This window comes from Cololabis saira, chromosome 20 (genome assembly GCF_033807715.1).
Source record: "Cololabis saira isolate AMF1-May2022 chromosome 20, fColSai1.1, whole genome shotgun sequence".
Classification (NCBI taxonomy): domain Eukaryota; kingdom Metazoa; phylum Chordata; class Actinopteri; order Beloniformes; family Belonidae; genus Cololabis; species Cololabis saira.
In genome coordinates, this window is record NC_084606.1 from 37410200 (window position 1) to 37428840 (window position 18641).

The 18641-nt window shown below is 44.5% G+C and overlaps 1 protein-coding gene and 1 non-coding gene across 2 annotated transcripts in view; both read left to right on the forward strand.

Annotated features, from left to right (window-relative positions):
- Positions 1-13458, forward strand: part of pkn3 (protein kinase N3) — a 50192-nt gene extending 36734 nt beyond the window's left edge. Inside the window, exons 15-25 of the mRNA XM_061710228.1 lie at positions 1284-1359; positions 1463-1524; positions 2545-2614; positions 3173-3264; positions 4910-5086; positions 8096-8158; positions 8233-8309; positions 8394-8536; positions 9292-9399; positions 9555-9635; positions 12724-13458. Of these exons, the coding sequence (XP_061566212.1) occupies positions 1284-1359; positions 1463-1524; positions 2545-2614; positions 3173-3264; positions 4910-5086; positions 8096-8158; positions 8233-8309; positions 8394-8536; positions 9292-9399; positions 9555-9635; positions 12724-12924 (1150 nt within the window). The 3' untranslated portion in view covers positions 12925-13458. The remainder of the gene's footprint in view (positions 1-1283; positions 1360-1462; positions 1525-2544; positions 2615-3172; positions 3265-4909; positions 5087-8095; positions 8159-8232; positions 8310-8393; positions 8537-9291; positions 9400-9554; positions 9636-12723) is intronic.
- A 2563-nt stretch (positions 13459-16021) lies between these two features.
- Positions 16022-16094, forward strand: trnak-uuu (transfer RNA lysine (anticodon UUU)). Its single transcript has one exon. It is a non-coding gene; the product is annotated as a tRNA-Lys (tRNA).
- The last annotated feature ends 2547 nt before the right edge of the window (positions 16095-18641 follow it).

The window sequence follows — 18641 nt, forward strand, 5'->3', positions numbered from 1 at the left end:
AAAAAAGTCGAAATGTCGAGGAAATAGTCCAAATTTTGAGAAAAAAAGTCGAAATGTCGAGGAAAAAAGTGGAGCCACTAGGGCGGCGCTAAAGCCGCATGCGGCTCTAGAGCCGCGGGTTGCTGATCCCTAGTGCAATAACAAAAATAAATACTTTTAACTTCAAAAGAGGTAGTTGAATGACATCCAGTCAAACTCACAAACACAAAATACTTTTTGGCTTAACCTTAGTGCAACATTCTGAATGGCATGAAATGAATAGCAACAGTTTAATGAACATGAACAGATAAAAAATTTCAAAATTCAAACATGTAAACCATGTTAGTTTCGCTTACTTCGTCACTTCCGGCCGGAAGTGACTTAAATGCAACAATATATAAAACTATTTAATATATATTAAAAACATTAATAACCAGGTATGTCCCGATACTTTTTTGGCTGATACCGATGTTTTGAAAATGCTGTGATCGGACGGCCGATCGATCGGGACAACACTAATCTGTAGGAAATGTACTCGTTTTTTTTCCGACAAAAGGAGGGCCTTTTTTTTCCCCACTAAATGTGCCCAAAAAGTCACCAAATTTTGCACGCAAGCCAGGCCTGGCGAAAAATTTGATATTAAATGGTTTGCATTAATGGGCGTGGTCTAATGGCTCAACAGCGCCCCCTAGAAAACTTTGTGCCTCAAGCCCCACAAGACGGTTTGACGTACATGCACGAAAATCGGTACACACCTGTATCATGGCGCAACTTAAAGAAAAGTCTCTTGGCGACATGGCCGAAACCCAACAGGAAGTCGGACATTTTGAATTAATAAATGTGTAATTTTGGCGCATTTTATGCCATTTCTTCGGCCGTTAATACGGCCCGAACCGTAACGTGCACCCAGGTGTGTTATACATCTCGATCCTGCGACGATGGGCATTACTGCTCAGACAAAAGCGTTACCGTGGCGACGATGGACCCCAAAAGGCGCGTCCCCCCTTCATCTGATTGGTCCATATTTGATAGTTCTTACTTTCTGCCATAACTTTTGAATGGCATGACATACAGGGCCCACACCCAGGCCAGCGCTTCCCCCCTCTGACGAGCGTTTGCTGGATGTGCTGACGGAGAACGGAGCTTCGTGCAGACGCGTTCTTCCAAATCCATGTTTAGCTGAACTCAAAGCTTCACATTTTATCATGTAGTGTCTTTTAAAATAAGAAATGATCTCAAATGTATTTGATAACGTGCAGGATGGGAGGTGTGTTGGTTTTGACGGTAGTGTTGTTCTTCCCCAGTGAGCCTGTTGTCCTGAACTTCTCTGAAGAACCACCTGGCAGATCTCCATACGCTGCAAGAAAGGACTTCTCACCGGTAAATGAGGCCGTCAAAGGGACGAGTGGAGGTGTAGATGAGGATGAGTCATTGAGTTGATGTTTACCTTCATCTGTGTTGTTTATCTCTCTGAAAAATGAAGTCTACATCTGAGAGCAGCACTCCCAAGCCCCAAAGACATCCCTCAGTCCAGCCGTCTCCACGGTGAGTCCTTGTGAAACACCACTCCGTTTGGTGTTTTGTCCATTTATAGTGACGGTTAGGCCCGCTCCAGATGTTGATGTAGATGTTTCCCTGCACCAACACACCTGATTCTAATTAAAGGTCCTCATTAGCTTGTCACCAAGGTCTGCACAGTTCTGTTGATGACACGGGTACTTTTATCACGGTGTGCTGAAGCAGGGTAGCATCTAAAACATGCAGTACAGGGGCCCATGAGGACTAGGATTGAGAAACACTGAGCTAGAGGTTTACTACCGCCAGCTAGAGGTTTACTACCGCCAGCTAGAGGTTTACTACCGCCAGCTAGAGGTTTACTACCGCCAGCTAGAGGTTTACTACCGCCAGCTAGAGGTTTACTAAATACTAACTATAGGCTTTATTAAACAGAAAGGTTTTAAGTTTAGTTTTAAAGGTGGAGGTGGTGTCAGCCTCCTTAACCCAGGTTGGAAGTTGGTTCCATAGTAGTGGTGCCTGATAGCAGAACGCTCGCCCTCCAAATCTACATTTAGATACTCTAGGAACTACGAGTAAACCTGCACTCCGAGAACGGAGAGCTCTGCCAGGAACATAAGGCACTATCAGGTCTTGCAAATACTGCGGAGCTAGGTCGTTTTGGGCTTTATACGCAAGTAATAAAATTTTAAATTGGATTCTGAATTTTACGGGTAGCCAAAGGAGCGACGCTAACACTGGAGAGACGTGGTCTCTCCTGCTGATTCCTGTCAGCACTCGTGCTGCTGCATTTTGGATCAGCTGGAGCCTATTCAGCAAATTACTTGGACATCCTGCTAACAACACATTACAGTAAACTAGTATAGAAGATACAAACGCATGAACTAGTTTTTCTGCATCACTCTGCGAGAGGATTTTCCTAATCTTTGCAATATTACGGAGATGGAAAAATGCTATTTTACAAACCTGATTAACATATGGTTTAAACGACAAATCCTGATCGAATCCTGGCCGATGAGGGAAACCGCTAACATTTCTACTTCCTTGCAGGACGGACCAACGGTTTCAGCTGGAGGACTTCCAGTTCATTTCAGTCCTTGGAAGAGGTCACTTTGGGAAGGTACCTGAGAAACGTGATCGTACATCAGGATTTAACTGAGTCATGTTGCTTTATTGAGAAGAAATCCATAAAACACAATAAAAGTCAGCAAATACCAGAAAAGTTGGAGCGGTAGCAGAGGGGGGAGTGTGAAGAAGATCACGCCTACCAGTTCAGTATTAGGGCTGCAGAGATGCTTCTCCACACTAACGTGTCCAGGATTACACCACCTGTTCATCTCACCACCTGTCTGCACATTTAATCTGACTGATGTTTTCTGGATCGTACATTTTATTCATCAGTAATCCCACTGAGAGGGAGGGAATGCTTTAGTGGTCCTCTTCCTCGGCCATATTCTGGGCCTGTTCACATGTTCCACATGTAAAAGAGAGGATAGAGAGGAGAGACACAGAAATATTGTTAAAAGTATAAGATGTATTAGTAGTAATTATCCAGTTTACTTGTAAAAATGCGTGAAGCAGCATTTCAACCTTGAAAACAAATGGCTCGGGGCCCTAAGAGGCTGCTGGGGTTGAAAACAGCATCCTGTGAAGTGTTTCTCTCCGTCTGCTGTCCCAGGTGCTGCTGGCAGAGTACAACAAGTCAGGGAAACTGTACGCCATCAAAGCCCTGAAGAAGGGCAACGTTGTGACACGAGATGAAGTTGACAGGTGAATGATTACTACACCAGGTTACGTTCATCTCTTCTGTGTTTTTAGCTTTGTTCTACGTGTTGGAAGTGATTTTCATTAAATCAACTGTTTTGATTTCTGTACTTCTAGGTGACAGAAGGAGACATGTGGCCCCAATCAAATCACAGAGAGTTGCACTCTAAAAGATCTTTAAATAAAGTAAACATAGCTTGAGTGCCACAGACTGCTCTGGGCTGACTCGCCATGTAACAGATCCACAATATGGGGAAATCACTCTAGACCAGGGGTTGGCAACCCGCGGCTCTAGAGCTGCTCTTTAGCGCCGCCCTAGTGGCTCCTTGGAGCTTTTTCAAATATGTTTGACCTTTTTTTTTCCTTTTTTTTCTCTTTTTTTTCCTCTCATTTTTTTCTTTCTTCTTTTTTCCTTTATCTTTTCCTTTCCTTTTAATCTCAACATTTCGACTTTTTTTCTCGAAATTTTGGCTTTTTTCTCAAAATTTTGTCTTTTTTCTCGAGATTGTACTTCAACATTAATCTCGACATTTAGACCTTTTCTCGAAATTTTGGCTTTTCTCGAAATTTTGGTTTTTCTCAAAATTTTTGCGCTTTTCTCGAAATTTCGGCGCTTTTCTCGAAATTTCGACTTTTTTCTCGAGATTGTACTTCAACATTAATCTCGACATTTCGACATTTTGACTTTTTTCTCGAGATTGTACTTCAATATTAATCTCGACATTTTGACCTTTTTCTTGACATTTTAACTTTTTCTCGACATTTTAACCTTTTTTCGACATTTTAACCTTTTCTCGACATTTAGACTTTTTTCTCAAAAATTTGACTTTTTTTCTCGACATTTGGACTTTTTTCTTGAAGTGCATAATGAAAAGAAAAATCTTCCCCCAGTTCTAACTAATATAGAAACATGCAGCATGTGTTGTCTTCATTCTAAGGCTTATACAAGACTTTTCATTTTTTGCGGCTCCAGACATATTTGTTTTTTGTGTTTTTGGTCCAATATGGCTCTTTCAACATTTTGGGTTGCCGACCGCTGGACTAGACCTAGTGATCTCTGAGGGTCTGAGTATTTCAAAAACAGCAGTGATCTCAAAACGGTGTATAACTGAAAACAGTAGTGAGCTGTCCGGGGGTTCAGCCAATGAGCTCGTCCGTAGCTTCAATGCTAAAATGTTAAAGGGGACCTATTATGGCATCTAATACCTATTTTAAACAGGCCTTGAATGTCTTAAAAACAAGCTGGGACTTCTTCTGTTTAAGATCTACATGCTCCCACTGGCAAAGGTTATAAAGAACAACAAAATAAACTACCTATGCAGATGACATGCAGGTATATATAACAATGTCACCAGAAGGACAAGGCTTGTACAGGCTCTTGGTAAATCCGTTGAGGAGATTAATGACTGCATATGCCATAACTTTCTCCAGTTAAACAAAAACAAAGGTGAGGTAATTGTCTTTGGCACCAAAGAGAAACAATTACAGGTCCCCACAGAGCTTCAATCTATACACCTAAAAACCACCAACCAGTCCAGAAATCTGGGTGTAGTGATTTTAAATCATACTTTTATTTGTTTATTTGTCTTTGTAAAGCACTTTGAATCCCCTTTATTGTTGTGATCTTCAAATAAACGTGCCTTGTGTTCAGCCTCATGTGCGAGAAAAGGATATTTGAAGTGATCAACGCCTCGCAACATCCTTTCCTGGTGAACCTGCACGGCTGCTTCCAGACCCAGGACCACGTCTGCTTCGTGATGGCCTACTCGCCCGGAGGAGACCTCATGAAGCACATCCACACCGGCATCTTCACTGAAAAGCAAACTCAGTGAGAACCAACCTCCCCCTAAAGCTGGGCATACACTGTGTGATATTTCAAATGGTTTGATTCAGCCCCATCTCAAACTGCATGACTAGATCACTGAGTTCAAAAGTTCACAGCCCACGATTTATGTTCTCACACTGTACGACCCGATGCTCTGATGCTCCTTCTGCTCACACTATACGATCATAATCCTCACGTCTGCTCACACTATACGATCATAATCCTCACGTCGGACTTCTGTTACTGGAACTGCAACGTCAAAAAGAAGTGGAAGAGGAGGAACCTGGAAGTGGGAGACACCGAAGATGCTCAGTAAAAACAAACGCGCTGCCTTAAACCTGAATTATGGTTCCGCGTTAAATCGACGGCGTAACCGTACGGTGCGGGTCGCCGCGTCCCCTACGCCGTAGGCTCTGCGTTGGTGTAACGCGGAACCATAAATCAGCCTTTAGCAATTTGTGCCATTCTGTGTGGCGATAAATGAAAAAAGATTAGACAACGTCGTGATTGGACAAGGAATTGTCTGGGCAGACGTGGGAAATGCAGTCTTTTTTCTGCTATTAAAACATGATTTGTAATGTGAATTTGCAACACTTTAAACTACAAATAATAGTTTCTGACGTGACATCAGAGATTGCGCATGCTCTCTGCGAAAAGGATGAGGCAAATCGGGTCATAGCATGACCAGGATTTCAAACACGTTTGATTTTCTTGCGAGCACAAGATGTGATGGGGAGCTCGTCGTGAGGCGTTACTCTCTCGTCGTGAGGTGTTACTCTCTCGTCGTGAGGCGTTACTCTCTCATCGTGTGGTGTTAATCTCTCGTCGTGAGGTGTTAATCTCTGGTCGTGAGGTGTTAATCTCTCGTCGTGAGGCGTTACTCTCTCGTCGTGAGGCGTCAATCTCTCGTCGTGAGGTGTTAATCTCTCGTCGTGAGGTGTTACTCTCTCGTTGTGAGGTGTTAATCTCTCGTCGTGAGGTGTTACTCTCTCGTCGTGAGGCGTTACTCTCTGATCGTGTGGTGTTAATCTCTCGTCGTGAGGTGTTAATCTCTCGTCGTGAGGTGTTACTCTCTCGTCGTGAGGTGTTACTCTCTCGTCGTGAGGTGTTACTCTCTCGTCGTGAGGTGTTAATCTCTCATCGTGAGGTGTTACTCTCTCGTAGTGAGGTGTTACTCTCTCGTAGTGAGGTGTTACTCTCTCGTCGTGAGGTCTTAATCTCTCGTCGTGAGGTCTTAATCTCTCGTCGTGAGGCGTTACTCTCTCGTCGTGAGGCGTTACTCTCTCGTCGTGAGGCGTTACTCTCTCGTCGTGAGGCGTTACTCTCTCGTCGTGAGGCGTTACTCTCTCGTCGTGAGGCGTTACTCTCTCGTCGTGAGGCGTTACTCTCTCGTCGTGAGGCGTTACTCTCTCGTCGTGAGGCGTTACTCTCTCGTCGTGTGGTGTTAATCTCTCGTCGTGAGGTGTTAATCTCTCGTCGTGAGGTGTTAATCTCTCGTCGTGAGGCGTTACTCTCTCGTCGTGAGGCGTTACTCTCTGATCGTGTGGTGTTAATCTCTCGTCGTGAGGTGTTAATCTCTCGTCGTGAGGTGTTACTCTCTCGTCGTGAGGTGTTACTCTCTCGTCGTGAGGTGTTACTCTCTCGTCGTGAGGTGTTAATCTCTCGTCGTGAGGTGTTACTCTCTCGTAGTGAGGTGTTACTCTCTCGTAGTGAGGTGTTACTCTCTCGTCGTGAGGTCTTAATCTCTCGTCGTGAGGTCTTAATCTCTCGTCGTGAGGCGTTACTCTCTCGTCGTGAGGCGTTACTCTCTCGTCGTGAGGCGTTACTCTCTCGTCGTGAGGCGTTACTCTCTCGTCGTGAGGCGTTACTCTCTCGTCGTGAGGCGTTACTCTCTCGTCGTGAGGCGTTACTCTCTCGTCGTGAGGCGTTACTCTCTCGTCGTGAGGCGTTACTCTCTCGTCGTGAGGTGTTAATCTCTCGTCGTGAGGTGTTAATCTCTCGTCGTGAGGTGTTAATCTCTCGTCGTGAGGTGTTACTGTCTCGTCGTGAGGTGTTACTGTCTCGTCGTGAGGCGTTAATCTCTCGTCGTGAGGTGTTAATCTCTCGTCGTGAGGTGTTAATCTCTCGTCGTGAGGTCTTAATCTCTCGTCGTGAGGCGTTACTCTCTCGTCGTGAGGCGTTACTCTCTCGTCGTGAGGCGTTACTCTCTCGTCGTGAGGCGTTACTCTCTCGTCGTGAGGTGTTACTCTCTCGTCGTGAGGCGTTACTCTCTCGTCGTGAGGCGTTACTCTCTCGTCGTGAGGCGTTACTCTCTCGTCGTGAGGCGTTAATCTCTCGTCGTGAGGCGTTAATCTCTCGTCGTGAGGCGTTACTCTCTCGTCGTGAGGCGTTACTCTCTCGTCGTGAGGCGTTAATCTCTCGTCGTGAGGCGTTAATCTCTCGTCGTGAGGCGTTAATCTCTCGTCGTGAGGCGTTAATCTCTCGTCGTGAGGCGTTAATCTCTCGTCGTGAGGCGTTACTCTCTCGTCGTGAGGCGTTAATCTCTCGTCGTGAGGCGTTGATCTCTCGTCGTGAGGCGTTGATCTCTCGTCGTGAGGCGTTACTCTCTCGTCCTGAGGCGTTACTCTCTCGTCGTGAGGCGTTACTCTCTCGTCGTGAGGCGTTACTCTCTCGTCGTGAGGCGTTACTCTCTCGTCGTGAGGCGTTACTCTCTCGTCGTGAGGCGTTACTCTCTCGTCGTGAGGTGTTACTCTCTCGTCCTGAGGTGTTACTCTCTCATCGTGAGGTGTTAATCTCTCATCGTGAGGCGTTAATCTCTCGTCGTTACCCCACGTTTACTGCACGAGGCACGACCAACGATTGGGTCCAAATTCGGCCCGAACCAAAACATTGTCGCACGACTGGAAAATCGGTTCAAAACGAGCCGACAATCCCACAGTGTATGCCCGGCTTTACACCATCACCTTACACCTCCCTTCAACAAATCCCCACAACTTCTTCTCTTTTTCTAAGATTTTATTCGGCGTGCGTGCTGCTGGGTCTGGAGTTTCTCCACCAGAACAGAATAGTTTACCGGTGAGTCCTCGTGAAGCTCCGGTCACTGTCCCATACCGGTTCCCGGCCTCATGTGTTCTCCATGTTTCCCTCAGCGATCTGAAGCTGGATAATCTGCTGATGGACACCGATGGATTTGTCAGAATAGCAGATTTTGGCTTGTGCAAAGAAGGTAAGGAGGTCTCCATTTGTTATCAGAACATTGTTTCCTTGTGTATTCTGCCTGTAGTAACGTGCAGGGTTCAACCTTGTGTAGGGATGGGTCCTGGGGACCGCACCTCCACGTTTTGTGGGACCCCTGAGTTCCTGGCTCCAGAGGTGCTAACGGACAACAACTACACGCGCTGCGTGGACTGGTGGGGACTGGGCGTCCTCGTCTACGAGATGCGGGTGGGGGAGGTGGGTATGAAGCCTGTTCTCAACCCCATTGACGCAGAAGTTTGGGACCCCTTCTCTACATTTGTTGGTGCTCTCACACTGGGTTCTATATTAAATATTTATGACGATGTACGTTGTAGCACCCTATAATGTAATAATTTCCTGAAAATGTAATAAAATCCAATAATGTAATAAAATATCCTGACATTGTAATAACATTTTTGCCGATAATGTAATACCTTATTACATTATTCGGAATTTATTACATTTTCAGGTGGGTCTTTTTTTTTTTCTCCAAAACTGATAATGTAATATTTGACAATTAATGTAATATATATGTTCATTTTCAGTCCAGAGTTGTACATTTTGTGTTTTAAGTATCTAAGAATGTTATATACGCTGGATTTGAAACACCTGAATGATTATTGGGTTAAATTGCAGACTTTGAGTACCATGTAATAAATTCCCAATAATGTAATAAGGTATTATATTATTGGTAAAAATGTCATTACAATATCCGTCAAGAAATTGTATTACTTTATTGGTGAAGTTATTACATTATTGGGTTTTATTACATTTTCGATTTAATTAAGTGCAAATTTTATTACATTTTCAGGCATTATTATATTTTCAGGAAATTATTACATTATAGGAAATTATTACATTATAGGGTGAAATTATTACATTATAGGGTGCTACATACCTCAAAGAATAAGATTTCATGTGTGCAGAAAGGTTGCTTGTGTTCTTTGACGGTAACTGTCTGCTGTCTTCAGGCCCCCTTCCCGGGTGACGATGAGGAGGAAATGTTCGACAGCATCGTCAACGACGACGTGCGCTACCCTCGCTTCCTCTCTCCCGAGTCCGCGTGCCTCATCAGGAAGGTCGGTGCTCCATCAGAGGGATCTTGATTCTCTCTGGTGGTTGAAACTCGTGGTCATGACAACCTACATGACACCCTACTGAGAAGTTTCTTCTTGTACACGCTGCATTTCAGCGGTGCAGGTTATGTGTGATCGGTGCTCCTACTCTGTTTCAGCTGCTGCAGAAAAACCCTGACCTGCGGCTGGGAGCTGGAGAGGATGACGCCGCGGAGATCAAACGACACGCGTTCTTCCAGGTCATTAGAGCTAAACACTGTCTGAAAGGGGACGGCTGCTCATGGGCTGATGTTGACCGCTGGGCAAGCTCTCCATGAGTCTCACCAGCCCATCTTTACCCCTTCAACCTGAAGTGGATAATACACGGGTGTCATTTCATCATTTCATTTTCATACATCTGCTTTCTGTCCTCTCAAATACCTCCCTCTGCATTCACCTGTCAATGGTGGATGGAAAGACTTGTCTTTCATGGCGGAGGAAGCAAGACTTTTGCCGTCAGGCCACTAAAACGTGGCATTGTGGGTTTTATCTATCGCCTTCATTTTTCAGGTTTTTCGGGCCGTGTTTTGCTTTTGGGGGATTTTTCTTTTACATATCCGAGCGGGGTCATGCTGTACACCTGCTGGTGCGCAGTGGGACTTTTGCGACTTTAGCTTGTTAGCAAAATGCTAGCAACATTGCCTTTTGGGCCATTCTGGACGATTGCAATATGGTCATGCCACTACTTGGCATGCCCATAATACATTTTATTTATAGAGCGCTTTTAAAAAATCAAAGACGCTTCACACACAAAGATAAAACATCGAGATCAATAAAATTAAAAACCACACGATTAAAAAAAAAAAAAAAGATAAAGAGATAAAGGATAAGAAACATTAAAACCTGTTCTGAAGAGGTGAGTTTTGAGATGTAATTTGAAAGTGCTGTGACCGTGTCGAAGTGCCGCTTTACATTCGACCGTTTCATCAATGTAATTTTGTCATTGCAAATTAGACACACCGCAGAACCTGCTCTCTCCACAAAGGCCAATTCTTCGGTCCATTCGTCCTGAAATGTACGATACTCGTCATCTTTTTCTTTTTGCCATCTTTTCAATTACTGTATTTTTGTGACCCGCGCATACAAACGTCTTATATTTTTTCTAAAATGTGCCGCGTGCCCAAGGACGCTATGCGCCCATTGTATTATTGTAAGGCGGACGTAGTTGAAGCCACCATGAGAACGTTAAAGGGGGAAGGGGAGTGCGTGAATTGCCCGTGATTGCCTCGGCCTCGCTACCGAGAAGGAGACGCGGCTACCGGGGGGAGCTGCGCCGTGGAGGTTGTCTGGGAGCCAAACGCTGTGACCAGAAGAGTCATGTATGGCTCGCGAGCCATAGGTTCCCGACCCCTGAGTTAGCATGATACCAGAGACGTTTTATAAACGAGACAGCCCACTCCGGTTGTGTTTCCTGTATCTGTGTCACGTGGGTTTCCCCTTTAGGAGACTAACAGCAGCTCCTGAGTCTATTGAGTCCTATGGGAAAAGTGAACGTGAGCACAGATTATTACCAATTCCTTCTCCCCATAGTAACCTAAGTAAATATGGGACCCATTTTTCAAAAGCCACAAACCTTCTGAACATTCTGACACCAAAATGGACATTTTCAGACCGACAGATTAGGAGAAAATGAACTTTGTTTGAGACCTGTCTCTGTCTGAGCAACACACTCTCGCCAGATTTGGCTCTCATAGCTAATAATATAATATAATATAATAATAATACATAGCTCTGCTCAGAGTCGTCGGTCACTGCAGAACTGCCAAAGTCGTTTTCCCATCGGATAAACTGAAGTTTAAAACTAAAATAAAACTTGCTTCTTTGCTTAATAATACTGTTATTGTTATTATTGAAGTCTTTTTGGAAGGGAAAAAAAATATTAGACTGATCCGTGATCTTGTACTGGGTGGGCGACCACCATGGATCTATAATAATAACTGGATGGAATCAAAAATGGCCGCCCATTCATTTCAATGCATTTTGCTCACTCAGCGCATACGCCGAAATGAGTTCCTGACTTCCGGGTTTACTTCCGCGTACACGGGCCCATAGAGCATGCGCAGTTGAGTCACCTCCCATGATGCTCTGGGGCCTCCCATCATGCCCCGGGCAATGACGCGAGTATTAATATAATATGTATTAATATAATATATTAATTAATGTATATTATTACATGTATAGTATTACATATATTATTAATGTATTAATATAATATAATTACATAAATATATTAATAGAATACATCCGTGGAATGCACGGACACGGCTGTGACGTCAGCTGTGACTTTTCTGGCCGTTATTAAACATTTTTGACGGATATAAAGTCCATGACTTAAAAATATAGAATACAAAGATTAGTAATTGCCGGTGATTACAGCTGGAGGTTCCTGTGAACAGTTTTAGAGGCTTCTCTTTTACTATTGCGGTCTATGGGAAAAAAGCTTTCTGGGCCCCATGGGATTTTTTGTTGCTGGACACTTGGAAAAATCGGCGTGTCTTCTGAGTGCGAGATTCGGGGGCTGGCGACCACGCCCACTTAGGAAACAGGAAGTGGATACCATTTCATACCATTGGCAGTAACGGTAATGCGTGATCTTCTGTATAGAGTATCTTTTGATTTTACCTAGACCGGCTGTGTGCGTCTCCATGGAGACGGGTCCCATGTTGAGCGCTAAACCCAAGTTACCCCCCAGATGGGGAGGGAGCAAAGGTTAAAGTGAAGTTTCCCAGCAGAACGCTGCAACAGGATGATCCTTCACGGGTCTCTGGTTCTGAGGCGGATCAGCATGTGTTTTCACACTCAGGCCATTAAAGGGAAAGTTCGTTTTTTACAACCTGGACCTTATTTCTGGCATTTTTTATAGTCGTATACTCACCCAGAAAAGTTTGGTGTCATTTGGAGTCCTTCGGAAGATATTAGGAGTTTTGTGCGAGCCGCTTCTCCGTGTAACGGTAGTGAACGGAGCACAGCGGGACACAGACGATGCAGCGTCTAAATAACACATGATTGCCGCGAAACTCGTTCATTTATTTTATGAATCACTAGATCTAATGTGTTATTTAGACGCTGCATCGTCTGTGTCCCGCTGTGCCCCCATTCGCTACCATTATATGGAGAAGCGGCTCGCACAAAACTCCTAATATCTTCCGAAGGACTCCAAATGACACCAAACTTGCCTGGGTGAGTATATGACCATAGAAAATGCCAGAAATAAGGTCCAGGTTGTAAAAAACGAAACTTTCCCTTTTTAACACAACACTAATGCCAGATCTCCCTCCACCTTCACAGGGAGTGGACTGGGACGCCTTCCTGGCCAAGAGGGTGAAGCCGCCCTTCCTCCCGGTGATCCGGGACCGGCAGGACGTGAGCAACTTCGACAGGGAGTTCACGTGCCTGGAGCCGGAGCTGACCCCCCCACACACGCCCTGCAGCCTCACCGCCGAGCAGCAGGGAATCTTCTCCCACTTCGACTTCTCTCGCCCCAGCTGACCAGAGGACCGGACTCTTTTCCTGTCGTCTCTGTGGCAGAACCGATCTAAAAGAAACATTTCACAAACCTGAAAACACATGGGGAAAAGGACTAAATCCAAACGGACTACCAGTTTTTTTTTACCCTTTTTTTACCGTCCTTGTCACTGGATTAATAAACCAGTTAAACGAGTAAATCCTGAGTCTCGTCAAGTCCTTCCTTTTTTCAAGTGTGGGAAGCCGTGTGGATTTAAAAACACTTGACACTGGCCCTTGAGTCTTCGGAAAGGTCTGGACCCACTTTCATTGTGCAGCTTGTACTTGAAACACTGTCAAAACTCCTGCCAACCAGATTGAAGCTCTTACTTGTCTTAAAGGAGCATGACGGTGCTGAATGTTTACTGTGCAATAATGTTTGTTTTGTTTTAAACTGAAATAGCACTTTCCTCTCCACCCAAAGTACTGTTTTGTTAATGGCTCTTAAAGACTCTTCAACTGAAGGCCAAATGCTTTGAATGTATGTGATTGTTTTATTTACATCTTGTCAGGATTTGACATTTTCCTGTTTTATTTTGAAGCCCGTGGCTGCGTCCTAAATTCCCTACGTCCACCCTAATGAGTAGCAAAAACAGTATGTGAGATTTTTTTTAGTACGTACTCAATAGTATGTACTATTCATACTCATTCTGGAGAAATGTATTAGTGTGGATTGATGGACACTAGCTAAGCAGAAACTTCCCACAATGCAGCGGTGTTTGGTTGCTAAGTGCTGCGCAGATACGTATATGTCATAAGTATAATCCACACACGACCAGACACACTCACACCTACGGGCAATTTAGAATCATCACCACCCATGACTCTCTATATCAAACCATTCAAAAGTTATTGCAGAAAGTTGGTCCATATTTGATAGTTCCTATCAGATGAAGGGTGGGTGTGCTTTTTGGCGTCTAGCGTCGCCACGGTAACGCTTTTGACTGAGAAAAGTAATGGGCGTCGTCGCAGGATGGAGACGCACATTTTGATGTATAACACACCTGGGTGCACGTTACGGTTCGGGCGAAGAAACGGCCGAAGAAATGGCATAAATTGCGCCAAAATTACACGATTAATTCAAAATGGCCGTTTCGGCCATGGCGCCAAGAGACTTTTCTTTAAGTTGTGACATGATACAGGTGTGTACCGATTTTCGTGCATGTACGTCAAACCGTATTATGGGGCTTGAGGCACAAAGTTTTCTAGGGGGCGCTGTTGAGCCATTAGGCCACGCCCATTAATGAAAACTATTAAACATCAAGTTTCTTGCCATTTGGTGCAAAATTTGGTGACTTTTGGGGCACGTTTAGGGGGGCAAAAAGGCCCTCATTTCGTCAGAAGAAAAAACGAAAATAAAAAATAAATAAAAAAAATTCCTACAGATACTGTACTGTAAGTGCGAAGGCCCTAATAATATTATTATATAATATTATTATAATCGTATATAATAATATATAATGTCATCTTGGCCATGATAAACGGGAAAGAGCGGAGCGGTGCTGCTACTGCTGCTTAGGCAGGCAACGGCAGGAAGTGCCGTGTGGCTCTGTGTAGTACGTCCCAATTAATGCACACTACTGATATTTACTCAAAAGTGTGCTGAACTTAAGTATACTTTTTAGTATATACTGTTAAGTATGGCATTTTGAACGCACCGATGGGCTTTCAAAATAAACAGGAAAATGTCAAATCCTGACATTCTTCCTCTTATTCCATTGTTACAAACTCAAATGGTAAAATCCTTTAGAATCTAAACAGGTCTAACGGTCCCAAATTGGACATAGCTTAGGCAAGGCAAGTTTATTTGTAGAATGTAGCTTTTATTTCTACCATCTCATTTGTTTTACTCTTAAATACTCGTTACTTGCGAACTCCCGCTTGAGTCGGCTTTTTTTTGTGCAGTTCACGTGCTGGATCTCGCGATTTCGTGGATGATTTTAATCATTTCTGGATGAGTTACATCAACTAACGCGCGATGTCCTTGGTGCAGTCGGTAGAGCATGAGACTATTAATCTCAGGGTTGTGGGTTCGAGCCCCATGTTTTAGGACTAAATTACTGCTTCAATTAATTGCACTTATATAGTTTACATATTTAGTTTACCCGATTATATGCTCTGCAAAACGGTTTAATCTAGAATAGAATAAAATACTTTATTGTCAATATACCTGGGTACAGTGAGATTGAAAGCAGCGTCACCTCTCCAGTGCAAGACAGTGCAAACAATAAGAAATATAAATAAAATAAAAATATAAAAAAGGTGAATCTATTTCTTATTCACGCATTCACACTCTTTTATTGTAGACACTGGTCTGTTTTACGTTGATCCCTAATAAAGACTCAAAATCAGGAATCTCAAGGTTGCTACACAATCCTTTAGATTTCAGCGTACAATTCCCTGTGAGCTGTGAAAGTGACCTGTCAGTTGTCCTCGTTAGTATAGTGGACAGTATCTCTGCCTGTCACGCAGAAGACCGGGGTTCCATTCCCCGACGGGGAGACCAGATATTTGGTACAATGGACACGCATGACTGATACAATGGTGAAGAGGATGGCTCTTCCACTCAGCAGTTGCAGTTTGTCTGCTGAAAAAGCTTTAATTGATGAAGTTTTTCAGTCCTGATCCAGGAGTTTAGACTCAGACCAGGGACATTTTGCCTGTGAGACAGACACCATAACTACTACAATACACTAATACACTACACCATGCATATTTAATGAAGTCCTTAAAAACTTAAAATCTCATAAGGTCAGGGTAAGAACATATGTGTTTACACTGTTTGAACCTCACGCTATTTCTCTTATTTACTCATGGAAATGATTTCCCAATGTTGAATTGGGGATATCCAGAAAAATGAAAATGAGCCAGTTTTAAGCAGAATAATAAATCAGGCGATGCCAGACAGAAAGACTTCAACGGAAGAAAAACCTGCAAAGTTTAAAGCAGAATTGAGCAGCATTTCCTGTCATGTTTAAGAGGAACAACCACTGAAAGTTTCTCCAGGACTTTTCAAAACCTCTGAAATGCCTGATATTTGTAAAAACATGAAGAAAAGAAGAAAGAAAACATTCCATATGTGACCTGAGTAGCTCAGCTGGTAGAGCATCAGACTTTTAATCTGAGGGTCCAGGGTTCAAGTCCCTGTTCAGGTGTGTTATCTGATGACCACAATTCCTGACTATAAAGAAATAACCTGATCACAAGATTCATCTCAACCTATTAAATAAAACAGAGGAGAGACAGAAACAAAGCAGTGTGGTGTAGTGACAACTTCCTTCACTGTTATTCTATAGCAACAATCTGGCATGCATAGAATAACAGCTACATTAAGACTGATTAACATTTTGCCTGTGAGACAGACACCATAACCACTACAATACACTACATCATTCATATTTAATGAGGTCCTTAAAAACTTAAAATCTCATAAGGTCAGGGTAAGAACATATGTGTTTACACTGTTTGAACCTCACGCTATTTCTCTTATTTACTCATGGAAATGATTTCCCAATGTTGAATTGGGGATATCCAGAAAAATGAAATAATAAATCAGGCATTAAACCACTTGTCATATATTTCAATCGTTTTTATCGCCCTTTACAGAATCCGTATATCTTAAGAATTGTATATAATTTAAATTCACTTCAAAATTGGAATTGAATTTTTGTGTAAATGACATTTACCGAACAAAATTAATAAGTTTGAGATGAATTCGATCTGGCTATTTTTATGGGCAAAGTAAGTGACAATAAAAGTACAATTGAAGTTCACTTTATATGTAGATTTGCATAAAACATATTTTAATCGAGTATACTGTTGAACAGATGTCTGTGTCAGGTTGGAGCTGACGTCATCACTGGCGTCAACACTTCCTACACAATTTTACTCTCCATACAGTTTTTAAATGGAACAATAGATATATCTTATATAAGAACAAATATATCTCCCTCCAACAATGTTTGGATAATAATATACCTTCACTGAGTCAGCGGTTTGATCAGCACGGGCATCTTTACAGTTATGTTGAAGTTATGCAACATTATGGAATCCCTGTTACACCTGAAGACTTTTCTGTGGTTTTTGATTCAGGGCCTTCAGGCGTTATCTTTCTTTTTAAAGATCTGAATGTGAACAACATCTTTAAGCGTATCTGAAACGGCATTGGGGAAAGTTTGTTTCACAGCTAATAATACAAATAAGAACAAGATTATTAGCCAACTATCTCAACAAGATATTGTGAGCTCTGCTTTATCCTACTAGTCTGCTTTTGTTGGAAACATAAAGTTTTTATTAATCAACAAGGGCAAAGAAATGTCCGTTAAGATGCTTCATAGATTTTACCCGACTAGTCAAAGGCTTCAGAAAGGATTCCGTGACCCTTGGGGTGTCCCCGGGGGGGGGGTGGGGCCGGGTCCGGGGATCGGGCCTCCCCTGACCTGGGGGTGCACGGGCGGGCGCGGCGGCGGGGTGGCACCATTCCCAGGTGTCTATGTCTTATGTTGTCAGTATGAATGGGGGGATGTTGGACCGTTTCCCCCTCCGTCTGGGGGCTCCGGCGGCGCCGGGGGCGCCCGTGGAGGTACGGTGGGGCCCTGGCCCGGCTCGGAGGGCCGGCCCCCGTCTATTGGATGGCCGGTGGGGGAACGTGGGTGTCTTACCAGGGCCGGCTTTGCTGGTCCTGCCTCCTGGCTTCGGCCTCCGCTCCCCCTCCTTCCCCCCCTACACGATTCATACGCACATAGGCGAAGGGGCGGGGGGTCCGGGTCATGGGAGGCATTGTCCCGCGTGGCCCGGCACTCCCCGCCTCACGGTTTTAACAGCAAAGTAGACACTGCACATTCAACACTTAATAAATATATTTGACAAGGACACGTAGTTCGGGAGGGGGGGGTCGGTGTCAAATCGATACTTGGCCCTCCCCTTGGGGTCCCACATCACCCGCGTTCCCTCGCCGGCCTGGGATAGGTGGGTCGGGATACCCGGGCCTGGCGGGGCTCGCCGTGCAGCCTGGGGTGCCTTCTAGCGGTGCTGGACCCCCCCGGGGAGGGGGAAACGGTGCGTGATTGTGTGTCTGTGTCGGTGAGAATGCGGTGTGGAAGGGTCCTGCCATGGAGGATTTGAGCCTCCATTGGCAAGACAGCAAAACTTAATAATTTATCAATATTATATTATACAAAGATGGTTATTATTATTATTATTATTTATTATTATTTATCATTATTATTATTAGTAGTAGTAGTAGTATTAGTATTATTATTATGTATAGTATATCTTATTATTAGTATAGGTATCGGATAGGTGAATGGATGAATGAATGGGATGCCTGGGTCTGGGGCCCTCCGTTGTCGGGCCTGCGCGGGTGTCGTCCTGTTGGGGGGTTCCCTCTCTCTGGGCCCGTCTCCGGTCCCCCCCGCTGTCTCCGCAGCGGGGCGCCCCTCTGGTCTTGGAGGGCCACTTTCGTGGGGGCGGGTACACCTGCCCGGGGCGGCTCTGTCTCTCCGGGCAGGCTGGCCCCCTGCCGGGTGGGGGTCGTTGGCCTGAAGGGTGAGGGCCTCCTGGCCACGTGTCCGGCCCGGACCGGGTGGCCGGGGATTGCCTGGGTCGCGGTCCGCCGCGGGATCCCTGGCTGCTTCTTTCCACGCCGTGGGGGCCCCGCCCGCGGGCGGTGGGTTGCCTCCCTCTCACTTCTCCCCTCTGTG